This window comes from Brassica napus, chromosome C8, assembly GCF_020379485.1.
Source record: "Brassica napus cultivar Da-Ae chromosome C8, Da-Ae, whole genome shotgun sequence".
Classification (NCBI taxonomy): Eukaryota; Viridiplantae; Streptophyta; class Magnoliopsida; order Brassicales; family Brassicaceae; genus Brassica; species Brassica napus.
In genome coordinates, this window is record NC_063451.1 from 11,218,831 (window position 1) to 11,241,236 (window position 22,406).

Below are 22,406 nucleotides of genomic sequence, written 5' to 3' on the forward strand. Positions count from 1 at the left end.
CATTTGATTAGGAGCCTTGAAAACTCCTAAAATCCTAGAGTCTCTGTGGATTCGATCCCTAAGTACTACATCCGAACCTCTTATTTGAGAGAGTAATTCACTCCTTATGGTAATTTGAGTGAAATCACAAGGCGACTCTGGCTCGGTTTCCCTGCTTCTTTTATTCGAAGAGCCTTTAGTTTTTCGATTAGACTTTGGGGTCGCTGGCTCTTCCTCTTCTTCTTCGGTATTCTAGCTGGTCTTTTTATTTTCGTTTTGACTGCGAAGTGCCGCTCGACATTCCTCGGTCGAATGGCCGTTTCGTTCATGGAAGGCACAGTGTTTATTGGGGTCGTACGTCAATGATTTGTTTTGCGGCGAATTGTTTATCGCATAGGAGTGTTGTCCTTTGGTTGCTGGCTCTTTAGGAGCATTGTTCTTTGTTGGGAGCGTTATTTTTGTTTGCGCTGTATTGTTCCTTCAAGGCTGCGACCTCCTCTTCGTGGGTTGCAAAGTATGAAGCTCGGTGTAGGGCATCGTCCAACGAGATCGGTGCCTGCACTTCCATTTCTTCCCTGAAATTGGATGAGAACCAGACGCCGTTCTTTAATGCCGCCAGGGCCATGACTTCGTTTGGGTGAGAGATCTTGGCTTTGATTTCCCTGAACTTGTGTATGTACGCTCTAAACGGTTTGAAAGGCGCTTGCTTGAGATTCCAGAGGTCTGCCTCGGTAACCCTCGTTTCTATGAAACCCGAGTATTGTTTGAGGAACGTAGATACCAACTGGGTGAAGTTGTCGATTGAGTTTTCTTCGACGCCCGTGAACCATTCAAGGGCGGCCCCTGTGAGATTTTTGGCAAAGCAGCGGCAGTAGCCGGCCTCTTTTTCGTCGTCGTTAAGGTGTGCTCTTGATATCGCTAGCCGAAAGGCTCGTACGTGGGCTTTTGGATCTGTGTTCCCAGCGTACTCGGGAAATTTGAGTTTCCCGACATGGTGTAACCTTACGCTGGCGATTCGGTTTGTGAATGGAGTTCTCCTTGTTTCCTTAATGACCATATCTATGTATGAAGTGGAGCTCGCACCATGTGCACGATGGTGTGTATTCTTTTGAGCTCGGCATCGTTTCTTTTGATATAATTCTGGAACGTTCCGGTTTCTCACGAAATCCCCATATCTTCTCTTTGAGGATCCGCGTCGATAGGTCTGCGAGGGTCGTAACCGCGAGCTTGCCCTATTGGTTCACTGAACCCCGCTTGCTGGGCGGCTCTCGCGGCAGATGGGGTTCGATTCTCGGAGGTTAAATTTCCCAGTGGTGGCATTCGGTTCCTAGGCTCCCCGGTTCTTTCCGTATATCTGTTTTGCGATTGGATTGGAGTACTTCTTTGGGCTTGTAGTCCGGTGTCTATTTCGTCCAACCCGCTGTAACTCAGGCTTCACTGCGGCATGCTCTGCTGCGGAGGTCGTTGCGAGTTCTCTTCCGTGTAGCATCCGGATCGAGCGCTCGGGATTTCTGGAGTACCGAAGGCTCCAGAGTTTTGAGGATTTAGTGTTTCTCTTAATGGATCAGGCGGCGGTTGGTTTCTCTCTCGGGCGTTAGCTCGGTGCTCCGCGAGTTCCCATTTGGCTTGATCCAGTCGGTTACCAATGGCACAATAGGCGGTCTTTTGGTTGCGAGCTTCGTCAATTAATGACGAGCCAATTCCTCGAAGCTCGGTCACTTCTTCCCGAGTGTGTGCTAGCGGGGTAGGAGATATCGGCCTAGATGATTAAGGTCGGATTAGGTCATCATTGGTCTGTCTTTCTCCGGGGCGATTCCAGACTCGAGCTCCTCTTCGATCGGGGATCGAGGTCCTTTCCGAAACCGAAGTGCGATCTGGTAGTGAGGATGGTTCGTGGACCGATGATCGCTCCTGGTTCGAGGTTCCGATTGGAGGGATTTGTTGTGTATGGGTCGTTCCGGTCGTCCCATCGGTGCCCGTTGGTCCAATGGGTAACGATCCGGTTCTCGAGTTGGATCCGGTGGGATCGACGTTGTCGATTCCTGATGGCGTGGTTCCGATAGTTTGATTGGGATCCATAGTCACGCTTAGGAAAGTTAGATCGGTTTCTTAGCAAAGACGTTTTTCGTTTATCGTCCCCACAGTCGGCGCCAATATGTAGATCCTAAAATCTACACTAAGAATTTGATAGTGATCGGGAGTTTAATCAAGGGAAGATAAATGATGTAGGCAACGATATCTTTAGAACACAATGATGTAATCATTTTCCAGTAGGCAAAAATTGATTTTTATTGATGAATAAGATCGAATACAATGAATAAAGCAAGATCGAATGTTACAATGAGATCGTTAAGAGAAAAGATCTAAAGATGGATGAAAACAAGGTCGAAGTATGGGTGTAGCTCTCTCTAGCGATTTCAACGTGTTCCTTCCTTATGCGCCAACCTCCTCTTATAGCGGGCTGCTCTCGTGATGCTCGCAACCGTTCCGCGATCTCCGCAATCGTTCCACGATCTCCGGATCTTCGAAGTCTCCGTTTGGAGCTCGAGTGCTCGCTGTGGGCTTTAACTGTTCGCGTCCCATTTACTTGATTGTGGCCCATTAACATATTGACCAAAATTGGGTCCAACAACAATGAGAAAGAAGGAGGAAGACAACGCACTGACAGCTCATTTCTACCTTTTAAGCAGATGCTAAGCGATTCTGGGATGTTGGAGTTCCCGTTTTCTGGGAATATGCTATCATGGGTAGGAAAACGAGCAGGTAGAACCACTGTCAGATGCCGCCTAGACGGAGCTGTTGGAAATGAAGATTGGCATGACAAGTTTCCTCACTCTGATGTGAAGTTCATGAGGTTGTGGGGATCGGATCATCGTCTGGTCCTAACAAACATTCTCACAAAACCAACGAGGAAAAAAAAAAGTTCAAATTTGACAAAAGGTAGCTGGATAATAAGGAACTAAGGCAAGTCATTCTAGAGGGATGGAAGTCTCGAGATCTTCCTCTTAGCTCAAATATCATGGAGCATATTTCGAGTTGCCGCAGAGCCTTAAGCGAGTGGACGAGACATCATAATTTGGATGCAGAGAAACTTTCAGAGGATCTTAAAGAGAAGGTGGAGGGCTTGTACTCGAATAAAAATGCTACGACCGAGGAAATACCAGAAGCTTTAAAGAAACTATCTGATGCTCTTAAGGCAGAAGAGATGTTCTAGAAACAAATAAAGTCGAGTTTTCTGGCTAAGAGAAGACGACAGAAATACAAAATTTTTCCACGCATCGACAAAGCAGAGGAGAGTTAGGAATAGAACCACACAGATTTTAGATGCAACTGAAAATGTTGTCGAGGATGAGGAAGGACTGGTAGCCATTGATATTAGTTATTTTAGGCAAAATTTTGAGTCATCTAATCTAGAAGGTATATAAGAAGCGCTATCAGAGAAAAGGCTCCATGGCCAGATGGGATAACTACTTTCTTCTATCAGAAATTCTGAGATATTGTATAGGAGGATTTAACTCATGTGGTTAATCAATTCCTTTTTGAAAGATCGATGGCGAGTGGACTAAATGATACTAATATCTACTTAATTCCAAAATAACTAAGCCTATAGAAATGTCCCAAGTCTGCCCTATTAGCTTGTGCAATGTGAGCTATAAGATAATCTCTAACGTCTTATGCCAGAGATTAAAAAAAGTTATACCTGACAGAATTTCAAAAACCCAGTTAGCCTTTGTTGCTGGAAGACATATTTCATTTAATATCATGATTGCTCAGGAAAATGTTCCATGCACTGAAAACAAAGCCAAGTGGACGAAATAAAATGATGGCCATTATGACGGATATGAGTAAATCGTATGATAAGATGGAGTGGTCCTTCATCGAAGCAGTTATGCGAAAATGAGATTTTCGGAAACTTGGATTACATGGATAATGTGTTGCATAACTTTGGCTAAGTACAAGGTGCTTATGAATGGTCAACCAAGGATAAATATTAGTCCGGAAAGATGTCTACATCAAGGAGATCCTTTGTCTCCTTTCATTTTTATTCTATGCACGGAAGCGCTCGTTAGCCTTCTTAATCACGCAGAGAGTCAAGGAAAGATAACTGGGATGTGTGTTACACGCTAGTGTCTCTCAGTATCTCATTTCCTCTTTTCTGATGATAGTTTCTTTTGTAAGGCGGAGCCCCGTGAATGTGAAGAAGTGATGAAAGTTGTCAGGAAATATGGACAAGCATCAAGCCAATGTATCAATTTTAAGAAATACTCTCTACTCTTTGGCAACAGGATCGACACAAATGGTAGACAAAAAATTAAAGAGACAACTAGAATCCAGATTGAAAGAGGAATGGAGATATATTTAGTAATCCTAGAAGATATTAGCGGCTCCAAATGCAAGCATTGGGTGTTGCAAAACAGTCTCGTCAGGGCTGTATCCTCAGATTCAAAAATTGTATTGAACAGTCACACATTACAGACGATATATTGAGGTAAAGAAATATATCAAATCTCGACTCCATGAATTTTTCTATTTCCTTAACGATTTCTTATACTTTTTCTACATGTTTTATAAACTATATGTTTCGTGATTTTCAATCAAGATATTCATGGTCCTACATATAGTCGTTAAGCTTGATTTGCTCTTGAACCAAAAGGAAACTAGTGGATCCTTTGTATCTTGACAGTTTCTGGATGTAACCATGGTCAAGAAGCCTTCCTAATGTTCTCCTTTGATTGCTTGATGAGGAATATGGCTGTTGGTGTTGGAGAAGAATTTGTAAAAACTTCTTTATGCTGTATAGTGTGAATGCGGCTGAATATGGAAAGGTTATGTGCATGAGGATCCGCCTGATCCTATGGGTACTGGTGCACCTAAGGACATTTTGGATGCATTTTGGTTTATGTAGAGTATCTCCTGGATTCCATAGAAATGTTTGATCTGAACCAAATTGAATTGGTTGACAGACTTCTCATATTTAATATCGGTTCGGCCAATTTTAGTAAACTAAATCTTCTGGCTGATTTGGATTTCGGGCTTGGTTCTTCTTGATCTGGACTCCTAAATATTCCTCCTTAACATAACAGATGGCTTTAGTTGAGGCCCTTTCATAGTTGGATTCATATGAACCTAAATATGGCTGATCTGGCTGGTCAGTGAATCTTTTCTGGTAATTCAAAGCTTCAGTGATGAATTGATGAGTTGGACGTATTATAGGATTGGTTTCATGCCAAAATTTCTTATTGGTGTTAAGATGCACTCCTTGGACTGAACCTCTATCGTTGGTACCTCCTAGATGGCTTGTGTGGGCGGTTTGGTGAGGCTCTGGTTGAGCAATAGATTTCACGACGACAACACCCCCTCCTTCTTGAAAGGTTTGGTTGTCAGCTTTCATTCTATTTTAAGATTCTAGGACCTTACCTCAATATTGTTTCGTTTTGGGAATGGGTTGTGTATCATGTGGTTCTCCTTTGAGAAGATAGGAAATGATCACACCTCTTCCCAGGACATGGTCATTGCATATCTTTTGGAGTTGATGGTCCTTCACACTTCTGGTATCCTTTATTTCGTCAGCAAGATAGGCATCGACTCTGATTATTTTGTTCGGATCAGTGTCGTCGATTCTGAAATCTATAACCTCCTCCTTTAGTGGGTAGATTTTTTGAATCGGCTTTGCCACTATATTGACATGGGATGCCGACTGTCGGAGTTTCACTTTAGCGACAAGGAGATTCCTCGCTGTTTATTGGTCTCCTCGGAGATTTTGGATCCGTCCATTTCTGATGGGGAACTTAACACATTGGTGGTAAGTTGAAAGGATCTCCTTCATTAAGTGGATCCACGGAGTGCCAAGGATCGCGTTGTAAGGAGATTCGATGTTGATTACGTAGAATTTGACATTCCAAGTGATATCTCCGACGAACAAGGGTAATAGGATTATGCTTGGCATTGCCTTGGAAGATCCGTTGAAACCGTTTAATGAACGAGCTGAAGGTTTCATATCTTGGAGATCGACTCCCATCTTTTCGAGCGTATCCTTGAATATGAGTTCGACCGAGCTACCAATGTCGATAAAGACTCTTGTGAAGACTCTTGTGACTTCACAAGCTCCAACCTCTAGATTTCATCAATAGAGGATCGTTGTGTGGTGTGTGGACACCAACAGTATCTTCGGCGGAGAGAGTGATGTGTTGATCATTCCCTGGCTTGGCATGTCATTTCTGAGTAGCAGCGGCTTGTATTTTATATTCATTGACCGATCTGAATGAGTCTCGTCTTAGAGGTGATCCTCCCATGATGAAATTTAGTTGAGCTCCCATGATTTAATTTAATTTAAGTTGCAAATCCTTGGCTTTGGATTGGTCGAGCTCCCTCTTTTCGTCCTCGTCATTTGACTTGTGCTGATCTTGTTAATGATACTTCGTAATGTCCTACGGTTGCCAACTGTTGAATCTAAGTTTGGATGGACTTGCTAAAGACTGAAACAAACTCGATTGTGGGTGTTTCAAAGGTGTTTTATTGATTACAAGAGAGTTAGGTTGCAGAGTCTGTGAACAAGAGGGGAAATTACTCGACACTTGGCAGAGTTAGGCCGTAAAAGTACAAATCGGCGAGAAATAACAAAGTGTAAAACCCTAATTTCTAGCGGTCAGTCTCTTGTGTGTTTAAGTCTGCATCTCATTCAGGGTTCTTTTTGTCATTCTTTTATACTTAGACCTCCTCTTTCTCTTGTCCTAAGTCAATTTGATCTAATGGGTCGGGTTATGCTTTACGGGCCGAGCATTGGGGCTATCGAGCCGAGCTCGTGTGTGGGAACCGAAATTTGTACTGTCGATTTTCATTTAAATTAGGAAAGTAGGAGAACCCTAGTTTCCCAGAGGTCCCGGATATCTGCTAATACCACACGCCAAGCAATCATAACACGAAACGAGAACAATAATAAAATAAGAAATCGTAAAAAGAGCAAAAGGTGTCTTATTCCGAATTCGCGTATGAGCATTACAACAAGGTAGAAGCCTCGGCTATGAGAGCTGTCGGCGAGATCCCTAGTTCTAACAACCTAATACTGCAAAACCTAGTTGAGTCGCAGCTCGAAATAACAAAAACTGAAAGTTGCCTAAATGCTCTAAGTGCTAAGTTTGCTGTGAAAAAGTTCCCATGTGTGCCTCTCGCCTAGGACTCCTTATATACTCGCTCCTAGGTAGGTTTACTCTTTTCCTCTTCCGCCCTTAAGCCGTCATAGCTTAAAAATGGAGATATTCCATTTTTCTCGATCTTCGTAATTATCTTCGAAAACTTCATATTTATCCGCGGAAACTTCACATTTATCTTTTGGTTAAGAAATCGTAAGTGGGCTTCGAGTCACGTCTTAGGTCTTTTTGGCCCGTCTTTTGACTCGAAATTTTTATTACGGTTTCTTCGATAAAAAACGAACTTTCCGCGGTTTTTATCGTAAAGTTTGATCGATGACTTCGAATGACGAGAAACATGAAATGGTTCAGCTATGGTCTTCGGGAGATAGCATTAAAGAGTAGACAAGAATGCATGGATTCGAGCCGTATCGACGTTTTGGGAAAGCTCGATCGCTTCGTAACAATCAAAACGTGCACGTGCTCGGTCACTACGTAGCTAGCAAGCTTGGTTCTGAGCTCGGTCGCTACGTAGCGAGCTTTGGCTCGAGCTAGCGACCAAGCTTTGGCTCGAGCTCGGTCGCTACGTAGCGACCTAGCTGTGTGCATGATTGGTCGCCGCGTATCGATCGAGCTTGGCTTGTCCGCGGTCCGATTGCCATACTCGAGCTCGTCCATGACCAGTCCGGATACGTGTCCGTTGTCTTGGGACAATTGGTATTTGGTTCAATCGAGATTCGAACAAGATTTTGCCACGAGATTCTTTGTAAAGATTCTTTTTACGAAGAATAACTTTCGTAAAAAATGTTCATGCTGATTTTTACCGAGATTTGGATGTTAACTTCGTCGTGACCGTTTTTGACCCCAACAGTTAGCCCCTTAGCCCGTTAGAATCGTGGATCGTTGATGAGATTCTAGCGTGCGGTTAGGCGAGTTACGCAAGATAGGCATGTTGGACGAAGTTCGTATCCGAAGATCCGTTAACAAACATTGACGAAGAAAAACTTATGCATATAAAGAAAAGTTTTTGTTTTTGTTTTTTTGTTTTTTTGTTTTTTTTTTTATTGGGGCTGCACCTTATGAAGGCTGCCTACTTACCCTTGTCGAAGGGATCAAGCCTTTCGTAGTTCGTTTTGGAGTTAAGATGCTTACAATCTGTTTTCCAATGAGACATTTGTTTAGTTATGTGTCATGTAGAGATTATCAGGCATGTTGCTGCCGATGGCATTTTATATGGGCGTAGAGGGAAGACTACGAGTTGTCATCTCGTAATCTGACTCTGTGTGAACTGCTATATCTGTAATCTGTTTCAAGAGTTTTCTGCAGTGTGTAAACTTGCGGGATTTCTGAAGACGCTCGAATATTTTCCAAGAGACAAATTTTGGGATCTCGTATCAGGGTGTTTGATACTATGCCTAGAGATGTTAGAGACCAGTGCGCTGGGTTTAGGGCAAGACCTAGGTCTAACCACGGCTTTAGGGGGTGCGATGACTACTTCGACTTACGTTTCCCGTATCGTTTTTGACCTGATTCCATCCCGCTTTAAAGTCCACGATATGTTCTCGGCTTATGTAACTTGTATGGTAGGAATCAAGCATCTCTTCGAGGACAATTTTTAAGTCTCCCGAAAGTGCTGACCAAAATTTCGGATTTTTTTTTATAGCGCTGTTACCCTTGTGTCGGGTGTACGAGAGCTATCTCTACAAGATGGCTAAGTCTGTTTAGGACGTTAAGAGTTTGTTGTGATCAGCAACAAACTTATCGGTATATATTACCGTTTTTGAGTCTTCGCGAAGAATACGTGTTTGAGAAGATGTTTGGTATGTATGACTGTTTGGTCTTCCAAGAAGGTGCCTTTATCGAGGAAGGAGATTTTGTCAAAAAATGGTTCTTCAGGCGTCTACGACGTCTCTCAATGCTGAAGATTGATTTTTTTCTTTTCTATGCCGTGTTTCGTGCTTGAAATGTTCGCGGACTTGAAGATGTTTTGCGATATTGCAAGGGTTTGGTCTTAGCCCTGCGTTTGAGAAACATTCTGGTTTGTCTACGGATGTTCGCAGCCAAAATTATTGTTCCTGTTTGGATTTGATTTGCGATCGAGGAGTTAGGACCAAGGGGTCACGTAAATTTGTCCCCGGAAAAAGGCATCCTCCTATACCATGCTTTGTGAGGTGTTAGCCTTCCGAGATTTCTTTCGTGTCTATTTGAGGATGTTTCGTATAGCTATAGGAGCTCTGTTACGAGTTTTCCTTACATGCCGCATTGTACGAGTAAAACACAGCAGGCTTATAGTGAATCGCAGTATATGGAAATTGGTCAATTTTTGACAAGTGAAACCTTTCCATTATATGTTTGGTTGTTAGGGCTGAGTTTTGTTATGACGAATTTACCGTATGATTCCCGTTTTTGGGTCATACGATAATTGTTTGTGTAATCGTTACTTGGCGTTTCAAAAAATTGTGGATTACCGTTTAGCCGTCAAGTTATTGGAGCGGTCGTCGCTCAATTGTTTTGGCTTTGCATGAAGGCTGTGCTCAGCTTTATAGCCAAGGACGTTGTTGCCAAAGGATTAGACCATGACACTTTCGTGCTATCAATAAGGTCAAGTCGGTTAGAATCGTCCTTAAAGGGGATGCTGTAACCCAGTTCGGCTTTGAAGGAAATGCGTAATTGGGCACGGGACGAATGGCGTTTATCGAGATTGATAGGCCGAGTATGCCCATGGTGGTAGAAAATATTTTTCCACTTTAGGGTTAAATTATACGATGAAAGTTTCGTATAATGTTTCCTTTATTCGTATGGAAGTTGTTTGCTTTGTTTCCGAGGGAGATAAAGCCTAAGAAGCTTGATACAGAGCCCGTGCGGAGTCAGTTGCGGGGTGATTTCCTGCGCGGACGTGACCAAGCGGAATGAGAGCGGATGCTAGTGAGTCGCAGGGCTAAAGAATGAGACCTTTCAGATCGTGGTGCGAGGAAATAAATTTTAGATTGGTCATCCAATGGCGGATCATACAGCTTGGTTTTTGCTATAAGGAATATACTTTTTCGTAAAACCTGTTACGTTTACTTTCGAAAGTTACTTCGTATAACATGATCTGATTATACGAAGGATTTTTTGCGTAAGTAACAGGAGACTGGTTTTTATGAATTTAGTAAATTGACGCGACGTATGGAGATTTCAAAATAACAATGTTTCCGCAGATTTTTGAGAAACGCTTCCGCTTTTGTTTTTATTCTTCGGTGAAAGTTTTTTTGAGTCACTCATGGAGTTTTAACAAAGGTTATTTCACCGAGATCTAGTCGCAAAACGTTTTTGCAGGTTTCTTGAGCGAAATGAATCAGTTAAACAGCGATAGACTTAGTCGACGAGCGGGGAGGACGTGTTCTCTTTGTCTTATTTTCTGTTACTTTTGTTTTTGATTTTGCTTTGTCGCAAATGTTTTTGATGTTTTTCCATGAGTCGGTTGGTTCAACGGAAAATAAGAGCGATGCTTTGATGCCTGAAGATTTCTCGTAAAATGACTCTTATAGGAAACTCGTTTTATCAAATCGGAAAAGATCTTTATGACTTCAGCAAATTATCGACTTTCATTCTGATGTTTGGCAGAGGTTTTCTAAATGAATGATTGCGATGATAGATGCTGTATAGTATTTGAGAATTTTTCCAAGATGGTTTGGATCAGTTCCTAGCGTTTAGACGAATCTCAGATTGTCGTTTGCTTTTATGATGATTTTGACGAGACATCGCATTGTTTGAATATTTTTCCGTATATTTCTACGAGAGTTTGCTTTGTCGAAAGCGTTTTCTTGTCGAAAGCATTTTCCTGATCTTGACGAGACATCGCGTTGTTTGAATATGTTTTTGAAGTATGGGAGTATACGAGTATAGTATATGCACCTACTACGTCCCTTTTTTCTCGAGGAATAGAATGATCGACAGTCCGGGTCGGTTTGAAGACGACACTAGGATTGCGACTTGGTGGTTTTCAGGTTGACAAGTTGGAATATGTCGGTTTTTATGAAGGTTGCTAGGAACGAATCGATTTTAAGACGATGTTCGTGTCTCTAGTTCTTTCTTTTTCTTTTTTTTTTCTTTTTTTTGGGAAGCGAGCTAAGTATGCGTGGCAATCATTTCTCGATTTTGAGAGAGTTTAGATCGGTTAGCAAGATCTGCCAGAGCAATAGGAAAAATTGCCTATGACTTAGCTCACTAGACTATCCACCTAAGTTTTAAGTTCCCTAAAATTCTATGGCAGTTTCAAAAGCTTTTTATCGCTTAGTACCTTCCTACGAAAATTCCAAGTTTGATCTTGAAACAAGTCGGACATACCTTAGTGTTCTCGGAGATGCAGTTTTGTCTCTTCTCAGTTTTGCTTGCTCATTTCCCCTTCCTCTTTTCGTGTGTGTTCGCCATTTTCGATATTGTTGTTTATTGTTTGAAACTTGACATTTATCTTCCGAACTCGACTGTTATCTTCTACTTAGATACGGCTTCAATTTTTATAAAAAAGTTCAACGTAATAGTATAGTTTAGGCGGCTAAGGTGCTAAGTTAACCGTTGCCGTTTTATACGATCAATTTGAATTCATGCAAGAAAACAAGTCTTTGCGATTTTTTTTTATGGTAAAGTTTCAATGGTAACTCCAATCGAGACGAAACAAGAGACGTTTCGATCGAGATTTGAAGGAGAACACAAAGATGGAGGTGAGGGCGAGTAGGAGCAAGCGAAGGAGTTTAGACGAGTCTTACTTGTTTTCGTCGTAAAATCTCAACGAAACTCCGATTGAGACGAAACGAAAAGTGTTTCGATCGGGATTCAAAAGAGAACACAAAGGAGGAGGTTTATGAGACCTGGCAGGTCGCTACATAGTGACCTAGAGGTCTGACAGGTCGCTATGTAGCGAGTAGAAGTAAGCCAAGACGAGTCCTACTTGTTTTCGTCGTAAAATCGCAACGTAAACTCCAATTGAGACGAAACGAAAAGCGTTTCGATGAATATTCAAAAGAGAACGCAAGGGAGGACCTTTTTAGGCCTGACAGGTTGCTATGTAGCGAGTGGAGGTCAGACAGGCAGCTACGTAGCGAGTAGAAGCAAACCAAGAAGAGTCCTACTTATTTTCGTCGTAAAATCTGAACGGAAACTCCGATTGAGACGAAACGAAAAGCGTTTCGATGAGGATTCAAAAAAGAACGCAAGGGAGGACCTTTCTGAGGCCTGACATGTCGCTATGTAGCGAGTGGAGCTTGGCTTGAGCTCAGTTGCTACGTAGCAACCGAGCTTGGCTTGAGCTCGGTCGCTACGTAGCGACCGAGCCGTGTTTGTCCTCGGTCACTACGTAGTGATCAAGCTTGGCTTGAGCTCGGTCGCTACATAGCGGCCGAGCCGTGTTTGTGCTCGGTCGCTACGTAGCGACGGAGCTTGGCTAACTGGTCTAACTCGAGTTTTGATGATACGTTGATGCGGTCGCTTCGTAAATGATGCCAATTTTATTTCTACAAATGTCTCATCATAAAATATTGACTCTTTTCACTTTGCAAACGACGTTTCGTAAAACATTGTCGAGTTTAATTTTACGAAAACTATTTCGTAAATATGTTTTCGAGTTCGGATTGACGAAAGCTGTCTCGTAAAATGTTGTTTGCTTTGTTTCGTCTCCGTCTACCATTTTTTGGTTTCGAGTGATTTTTAGGAAATCAACTTTGTTTCTTGGAATGTTATCCAGAAGAAGTACATCATTGGGGGTTGCGTACCCGATTTCCTGTTCTTCTTCTTTCTGCGAGTAACCTAGGGTTTTTCCGCAGTTTTTGGGAGAGCAAGTTTTATTTTTCTGAAAAGTTTTCAGAAAAAGTCATTTGGTCAAACCCCTACGCGCTGAGATTTCTCCAACTCGGTAATAAGAAAAACTTTACGGGGTTGGATAGATTTTATTGTTGCCCTTCGTGTTTACAGGGAGAAATCGCGAGCGCGTTTTAGTGCTCTTCCTGTGGCAGAAGGTCGCGACTAAGTTTTCGATTTCGTTGAACACTACGGCGTTTTCGTAAGCTTTGGCCATAGGAGCAGTCAGTGCTGCGAGTTTGTCTTTCATATATCCAGACATCGTTTTGATCAAGCGTTTTGTGGCCATGAGTAAGAATAATCCGTAATCCCCCCTCCTTCTAGCGCCAAACTGTGGGAACCGAAATTTGCACTGTCGATTTCCGTTTAAATTAGGAAAGTAGGAGAATCCTAGTTTCCCAGAGGTCCCGGATATCTGCTAATACCACACGCCAAGCAATCAGAACACAAAACGAGAACAGTAATAAAATAAGAAATAGTAAAAAGAGCAAAAGGTGTCTTATTCTGAATTCGCGTATGAGCGTTACAATAAGGTAGAAGCCTCGGCTATGAGAGCTGTCGGCGAGATCCCTAGTTCTAACAACCTAAGACTGCAAAACCTAGTTGAGTCGCAGCTCGAAATAACAAAAACGGAAAGTTGCCTAAATGCTCTAAGTGCTAAGTTTGCTGTGAAAAAGTTTCCATGTGTGCCTCTCGCCTAGGGCTCCTTATATACTCGCTCCTAGGTCGGTTTACGCTTTTCCTCTTCTGCCCTTAAGCCGTCATAGCTTAAAAATGGAGATATTCTGTTTTTCCCGATCTTCGTAATTATCTTCGAAAACTTCATATTTATCTTTCCTTGCGAACCAAACATAAATCATCATACGGCTTATGGGCTGTTGGTTAAGAAATCGTAAGTGGGCTTCGAGTCACGTCTTAGGTCTCTTTGGCCCGTCTTTTGACTCGAAAAGTTTACTACGGTTTCTTCGATAAAAACAAACTTTCCGCGATTTTTATCGTAAAGTTTGATCGATGACTTTGAATGACGAGAAACGTGAAATGGTTCAGCTATGGTCTTCGGGAGATAGCATTAAAGAGTAGACGAGAATGCATGGATTCGAGCCGTATCGACGTTTTGGGAAAGCTCGATCGCTTCGTAACGATTGAAACGTGCACGTGCTCGGTCACTACGTAGCGAGCAAGCTTGGTTCCGAGCTCGGTCGCTATGTAGCGACCGTTCCGTGCGCGTGCTCGGTCGCTACGTAGCGACCAAGCAGTACGCGTGCTCGGTTGCTACGTAGTGACCGGGCTTGGCTCGAGCTCGGTCGCTACGTAGGGACCGAGCAGTACGCGTGCTCGGTCGCTACGTAGCGACTGAGCTTTGGCTCGAGCTCGGTCTCTACGTAGCGACCGAGCTGTGTGCATGCTTGGTCGCCGCGTATCGATCGAGCTTGGCTTGTCCGCGGTCCGATTGCCATACTCGAGCTCGTCCATGACCAGTCCGGATACGTGTCCGTTGTCTTGGGACTATTTGTATTTGGTTCAATCGAGATTCGAACAGGATTTTGCCGCGAGATTCTTTGTAAAGATTCTTTTTATGAAGAATAACTTTCGTAAAAAAATGTTCATGCTGATTTTTACGGAGATTTGGATGTTAACTTCGTCGTGACCGTTTTTGACCCCATCATCGTGTACCGATCTCGTGACGTTGAATAAAGTCAATCTGTCTAACAGTGTATGAGTGTCGGTCTGCTTACGCCGAGTGATGTTAAGTTGGGCCGACTTATTGGGTCGAGTTTCTTATTTGATGGGCCTTGTGAAGAACCATGGGCGGAGGTAGTGAAAGAGTAGGAGATCAGCTGACCCCACAATCTATATCATAATAGTTGAGTTTTTACTCCCTCCTCAGCGCGCCACATCAGCGTTTTGTGGGTCCTACTTTAAAAAGTGTGAAAAAGTGTCACGCCCATGGCTCGAACCAAAAAGTATCATTTAGAGTCAAGGTCGGACTGATCAGAGGGGATAGACATGTTGGACATTACATCTGGATAGTACTGGTCAGGTTAAGACGATACTGTCTGTCAGAACATAGCAGTTGAGCTTGTCGGACTAAGCTGGACGGATTCATACAAGGCAGCTGGAGTTGTCTTCCGAGATCAGTTAGCCTATGTAAGGACTAACTGATGTACGTTCTGACGGGAACAGATACTGAGCTGAACATGAAATGATTAGCTAAGGAGAATGGCGGGATCAGTTACCGGAACGGTTACTAAGCAGTTACCGAAACAGTTACTGGACGGTTCCTAAGTGACTACTGGACGGTGTAACCGACTAGGACGGTTTATGGGACTTGGAACTGTCAAGTAGTTATGGAGCAGTTAATTAACTGTCGGGAAGTTAAGTTAAACCGCCCGAGAGCAGTTACAGATGGGATTAAGCGCGGGAGCAGTTGAGTGAAACGGTTATGGGCGGTTAAGGCCGAGAAGTAACCGCCCAAACTCCTTTTTAATGGAAATCCCGCGGATCAGAAAGGATATCTCGGCTCTATACGGTTCAGGACAGACTAGAGAAAGAGAAATACGGAGAGAAGGCGATTCTGATCGGAAAGATAGAGAGAGTTAGCCGGAAGGCGGATCGGGGTCTCAGTTACTGTCCGCGGGTCTGTCTGGTGCACTGCGACTTCGTCTGATCTGAACATGATCGGATCGCGACTGGGATACCGAGAGACAATGATACTGGATCGAAGGGATAGAGCGTGGGTACTAATAATAGATCGGCATACTGTATCTGATCAGGTACAGTACGGGAAGGGAACAGACCGAATCTGTGTTCTGCGTGGGTTCTTGTGAATTCGAGTTGTCCTTCATACCGTGGGCTTGATGATGCAGATCTTCCCTGATGGATGGCGAGTCCTGTGGAGGCTGGATTGGCTGGTTCTGTACACGGTTTGATGGTTTCTGATGGGAGGCGTCTGTACTGATGATACAGATCAGACGGCAAGAGTTATCTGAGGCGGTTATCGGATGTTTGGTTCTGGAATGCGATTTTGGCGGTTAAGACTTAGATTGAGTCTTAGTTCTGTTCCGACGATGGTAATGGTTGTGTCTTGATGGAACGGCTGGTAGCGAGGCGTCTTCTATTCATCGCGGACTGAGTGTTGGTAGGATCTTGAGAAGATTTGATCTGATCGTATGCTGGAGAGGCAGGAAGGTGGCTGTGAAGCCGAGTGTGTTTACAGGGATCTGGATGCGTGATGGTACTGGTTGGATCGTGGGCTGCAGAGCCGAGTTCGTACTGATTGATCTAGGCGTGATCATTGACTGGTTCTGGGGCCCTGAGCATGGCTAGCATGCTGTCTGTACTGGATGGCTGGTTTGAGACCGAGCCGTTTCTTCTTGCTCTTGGTCATGTGGGGATTGTTGGCTGAGTGACTAAGGAACAAGGGGATTCGGTTAAGTATCAGATCGAGCTGGCTGGATAAGACGGATGGGAAACAGGAAGACAGCAAGGAAGGAGTGTATGGATGGATTATCAGATAACAAAGCACCGAGGTAGTAAGGTACATGTTTATTATGCTGCGATTACTAGTAGACTGCTAAGTTGCTGGATTAGACTTAGGGAACCCTGTGTGATCTGAACCTCTTAGAGGAAAGCTGGTTAAAAATCGTAAGTAAAGGGAATATTTCGAAAAAATGCCAGTTTGGGTCGGGGCAAGCAAATTGAGGACGAACCGGCGGTAAGGGAAACCGAGTTGGGGCCTTTCAAGTGGTATTAGAGCAATTACGGTTCTAGGACAGAGTTGGATGGATTATTCAAGATTCGTCTAGACTGAACGGACGTGGAAAATGCTAAGCACGAGCATTGGAGAACTGACGAGAGACTTGACCCTGGGAGTGATCAAGTCGGACTTACACTTTGTATGGGTAAATGTAAGTCGGACTTACACTTTGTATGGGTAAATGTGAGTTGGACAGGTGGTCCGAGAATTGAGATAGTATCTCAATGAACGGGTTAAGGCAATTGATGGATTGCTAAGAGATAACCTGAAAGAGTCAGGAAATCGGAAAACTGAATTGGACTAGTCGTCCATGGAAGAGCCTAAGGACTAATGGCCAAGGCACTGATGCTGGAATGTGAAGTACGGAGACTTACATTCGAATGGAACATCTGTTGAGAATGCTTAGACGGATTCTAAGATTTTCAATGTAATAGACAAGCTGGTCCGGGAAAATGGAACTGGAAGTTTCATAAGAAGATTTTTGGAAAAATCTGAGTGAGACTTACACTTAGCAAGTGGTGGGTGTAGGCAAGTCTGGATATAGGAACTGGACAAAGGAATTATCAAGGTTGACTAAGCTTGAAGAACTGATGAAGCCACGTAACGGAACATGTGCCTTTTATGCATCGTCACTATCTATTGTTACTTGGGTTTCATTAAGCTTAATGTTTTTTTTTTGTATGATCTTGGGCTTGATTTCTGCTTGTATTGAATGGCGTTTGAGCCTTTTAATAAAAGTTGACAAATAAAAGAAGGTTTTACAGCCCCATTACTGAGTAAGCCAAGTTCAGCTACCCCTTCACTAGCGATGCTGATCTCCTCGGCCCCATCCTTCATAGTCCTTCCTCCGGTGGGTCTCACCGTACCTTTGTGGTCTTGGATTCTATGGCAGCTGTGGAACGGTAGAAACAAACTCTGTTTTGAGAACAGAGTATTTTCCGGTATGAAAATTATCTCTAAAGCCATTGCGGATGCACGGGAATGGCAAAGTGCACAATGCTCGGATAAGGCAGTACCCTCTGATGTAGCACAAAGCCATTCTAGGATCTCATCTCTCCAGGCCCCTTCCCCTTCGCCAGAAACTGTTATATGCAACGTTGATGCAGCATGGGACTCATTGACTTTAAATAGTGGGATTGGTGGTGTTTTTTCAGGTCGGAAGCATTGTCCGTAACTCTCCCCTATCAGTGACTCTCGCAGTCTCGTTTCATCGGCACTTATGACTGAGGCCATTGCCATCCGTTCGGCGGTTATGTATGCTGCCTCTTCAAATGTCAAATCTCTTATGATCCGGAGCGACTCTCAATCCCTCGTCAAGATGCTGAGGGAGAAAGGCTCATCTCCTGCTTTGTTTGGGATTTTATTTGATATCTACTACTTTGCTCTTCTTTTGATGTTATATCTTTTGTTTATGTACCTCGGTTGAAGAATGTGCAGGGTGATTCAGTGGTAAAATCAGCTCTCTCGTTGCTAAATTCATCCTCATTGTTGGAGTGCAAATTCTATTTATGAATGAATGGATGTGTTTGACCAAAAAAAAGAAGGTTTTACTCGGACTTGTCCCAACTTTCCCCTCTCGACAAAACTCTTCTGTCAAGCTTTGTTTCTACTTGGGTAAGTAAACTACTGAAACAGTCCACCCAAACGTATGAAATAGATGGAGCCTACCCTGAGAGCTAACCAATCATCGATCCTAAGCGAAATCGAACGTATGCCAGAAGCTCCACGTCAGCGTATCTCTCATCACCGTCGAGCTCGTTCCGACACTTTCTTCACCGGCGAATCAATCGACGATCTCCTCCTATTCGACCCTTCCGATGTGGATTTCTCGTCCCTCGATTTACTCAACGCTCCAGCACCACAACCTTCTCTGATGTACGTCGATTCTCCTCCCGAAGAAACCTCATCAAACGGTGCTCCACAGATTCCTCTTCCCCCTGGCCGTCACGTTCGAAGCTTCTCAGTTGATTCCGATTCCGATTTCTTCGACGATCTAACGGCCACTGAGGATAATCAATTCGCCCGAGCTACAAGCTCCGGAGAGAGGAAAGGTCATCATCATCATCATCGGAGTAATTCGATGGATGGAGCTACAAGTTCGGGTTCGTTTAACATGGAAGCAATTCTCGCCGCTGTGAATTGCAAAGACGGTGGTAAGAAGAATATGAGTATGGCTAGTGACAGACTTGCCGAGCTTGCTTTGCTTGATCCCAAAAGAGCTAACGGTATGTATCCTCTGAAATTAGGGTTTTTTTCATTCAAATATACTCTGATTATTATTCTTAGTATTTGGGATGGTTCTTGATAGGATTCTCGCAAATAGACAATCGGCAGCTAGGTCAAAAGAGAGGAAGGTTAGGTATACTGGTGAGCTGGAGAGGAAAGTACCGACACTTCAGAACGAAGCAACTACACTCTCTGCCCAAGTCACCTTGTTGCAGGTATATATCTTTACCATGACTTGGTCAAGGGTGACATCTTTATTCATCCTTCATGCAATCTATATATGTTGATTTGGTGGATAATATTTCTTTCTGGTTAGTAGCTTTCAACTTGTAATTGAGGTCTTAATTCATATGTGTTTAAGACTGCTTCTTGGTGTTTAGAGATATGTTTGTTACTCGTAACAAGTATATGATAAGGGCCATAGAATTGTTTAAATATGGGAGAGAGAAAACAAATTAGTTTAGAGATCTCTACAGTTTTGTTGTTGTGTTCTTGACTGTAAAACCAACAGTTCATGATCTAAAATTTGAGAACCGTTTTCTGGTCCCTTATTTGGTAGACATGCTACTGCGTAGCATTTTTCTGTTATTCTTTTGTTAAAATTAAACGAAACATGATTTATTGTCTGGATAGCATATTTTGTTTGTTTGCGCACTTGTGCATCCCTTCTAATATGTGTGTATACTGTGCAGAGAGGAACATCGGACCTGACCACTGAAAATAAACACCTCAAAATGCGGCTGCAAGCACTGCAGCAACAGGCTGAACTTAGGGATGGTAAGCCATTTTTGAAAACGCAGCAGCATCATAAATAATTTTTTTTTGAACACGCATCGTATATAATTTAAATCAAAGTTTTGGTACATAAATCATAATGTTCTGCAGCTTTGAATGAAGCGCTGCGGGAAGAATTGAACCGACTCAAGATGGCCGCTGGAGAAATTCCTCAAGGTAAGGGAAATTCATACAACTGTACCCAATTCCTAACTCAGTTCGGGAACAACAAGAACCAGCAGATGAGCACAAACGGGCAGCCGAGCTTCCTTGATTTCACCAAGAGAGGCTAAGTTCTAAGTGTTGGCTGAGTTTTCATTTGGGGCTGCAATATTGGATGTATTTATTATGGTTTGTGTTAGCTTTGTTCGTCTATACTGATGATATGTTCATGTCAATATGTGTAAATAGTAGTAACTACAACTACTGTAATACTGTCCATAAATCTTTATAGCAAACATATCTACATCCATTTAGTATCAATCATCTTAAACGCATAAAAAACATTGTTTTAAAACCATGACTTGTATTATTATTCTTATAAGAAACTAACGAAAGTTTGACGCCAAAATTCGCGACTACAAAGGAGAGAGAAATTTAAACCAAATAACACAAGAAATACCAAACATATGGCGGAAATTGTGCGGTCACTTGTGAGCCGGACAGATGCAGTTGTTGATCCCTACATCTTTTACAAGGCATGGTGGTTGAGATCCGTCCTCATACCAAACCAATCTGTGTTCGACCAGGTCCTTGAGAAAATGATCCAGCTTCTCTACTGTAACACTTGGCATAACCACCACATGAGCTATATCGCCTTGACAAGCAAGCTGCCACCTTCTGACAAACTCTTCCTCCTTGGGACGTTCAAAGACCACAGTGCTGCTAAGCTCATTGAGCATCGCGCTGATCCCAGCTTCACGGAGTCGATCTTTGAGGTAATGCGCATTTCTCAGGCATTTCTGAACCTCCTTCTGGAATCCTTTGTACCCTTTCCTGTTTAAGGTGTACCAGAGGAACAAAGGAGCATGCCCGTTTCGGCTTCCCATGATTGTTGCATCCCTAGAAGCGAGATACTCGACGTTGTTAGAGAGGACTTTGATGTGTTTCATTCTTGTTATCTGAACACCACATGGCATTGGGCATCCGACAAATTTGTGGCCCGATACGCTCACACTCCCTATCGGCTTATTGAACGTGACTTTTGGTGCCTGTGAAGAGGGGTACGCTTGCTTAGAGGACAATAAAGCTTATGATCTGAATGATTTGATTGAAAACTATACTCTTACCCGTTTGACAAAAGGCATCATAAGTCCAAACAAAGCTCCATCACAGTGTATATAGAACCTGTCATGTGAGAAGCCACACTCTTCAAGAGTTTTGATCACAAGGTCGAGGTCATCAACAGCTCCTTTAACAGTTGTTCCTACAATAAGAAAATGTAAACAACCATTCTCAATACGGACCTAGTTACAAAGAGAGCGAGAGACGAACCTATGTTAACATTAAGAATGGCTGGTTTATCTTTGTTTGCCGACAGCTTCCGTCGGAAATCATCACAGTCAATCTCCCCCGAGATAAGCGTATCAACCTTCTGACACTCCATTCGATACATACGAGCTGCTTTAAACACAGAGTAATGAGATTCACTCGACGCATACAAAATCCCATCAGGAAACACTTCTCGCCTGAAAAAATAATTAGAACAAATATTCAAAAAAAAGCAGTAAAAGGATTGAAATAAAAAACAAATCACACAAACAAAACTAACCCAACTAAAATGCCGTGAAGGTTTCCTTCGGTACCACAGTTTGTGATGTAACCCCAATAATCATCTCTCTCTATCTCCCAAAGACGAGCAAACCAATCCAAGACGCCAACTTCAAATGGCCTGGAGTGTACACCATAGTTGCTTTCGATAAACGGATCTCCAAGATTGTTGATGGAGAAATGCTGCAACTGCCCAAGCGCACCGTAGTCGAAATCCAAGTTATATGGATAACCTACGCCATGTCCATCTTAACATTTAATACATATATCCTGAATCTAAAGATTGTTTTTGTTCCTTGTTGTTGTTATTACCTAGATGATATTTGGTTCGTTCGACCAAAGTTTTCCGGTAACGAGCGAGAACGCTAGCCATGTAAGCTTCTTTGTCTCCAGTAAATTCGTCGTTAGACTCTGGCTCCGTAACGGCGAGGGAAGTCGTGTGCACATTCCTGCCCAGAACCATCTCTCTTTCTCCTCCTCCGTTTACCACCTTCGTCTTTTTCAGATTCTCTTCCTCTTGATCTGCTCCGGTTCCGTTTGTTACCGGCAAAGGTAACGGTTCGGGGGCAACAGCCGTTGGATCGAAACCATCAGACAAGATGTCGAATTTTTCAGCCATTGCGAATGATTGATCAGATTCCAGAGCTCCAACCATGGTGATTTAAAAGATGCAGAAAAGTAGGAGAATCTCTGGTAAGTGCAGATCTGAGACAGAGAGGGGAGAGAGGAGGAAGTGATTGGTGGAAATGGTGAAGACTGAGACAAGAGATCGAGAGAGGCGCGGCTTCGTTAATTTATTAGTAGCAGAAAATGATTCTTTGCTTTTTATTGTCTTTTCGTGGGCAATTGTGCATCTCGTGAGATTTAACTATAAAAATTTACATCTGGAATCACTTTATTTATGACTTTTCAATTACATATGAAGTCACTTTCCGTGA

The 22,406-nt window shown here is 43.1% G+C and overlaps 2 protein-coding genes across 2 annotated transcripts; one reads left to right on the forward strand and one right to left on the reverse strand.

Annotated features, from left to right (window-relative positions):
* The first annotated feature begins 18,232 nt into the window (after positions 1–18,232).
* LOC111209940 (transcription factor VIP1-like) lies at positions 18,233–20,181 on the forward strand. Its single transcript, XM_022710009.2, has 4 exons — positions 18,233–18,923; positions 18,985–19,139; positions 19,617–19,701; positions 19,810–20,181. Exons 1-4 carry the CDS (start codon positions 18,356–18,358, stop codon positions 19,989–19,991), a joined length of 990 nt encoding a protein of 329 aa, XP_022565730.1. The 5' UTR covers positions 18,233–18,355; the 3' UTR covers positions 19,992–20,181.
* Positions 20,182–20,204: 23 nt separating this feature from the next.
* Positions 20,205–22,329, reverse strand: LOC106446276 (serine decarboxylase-like). The gene is made up of 5 exons (XM_013887977.3): positions 21,781–22,329; positions 21,470–21,701; positions 21,193–21,386; positions 20,988–21,124; positions 20,205–20,909 (listed from the first exon to the last, which is right to left on the reverse strand). The coding sequence occupies exons 1-5, from the start codon at positions 22,121–22,123 to the stop codon at positions 20,346–20,348; spliced, it is 1,470 nt and encodes a 489-aa protein (XP_013743431.1). The 5' UTR covers positions 22,124–22,329; the 3' UTR covers positions 20,205–20,345.
* Between the last annotated feature and the right edge of the window lie 77 nt (positions 22,330–22,406).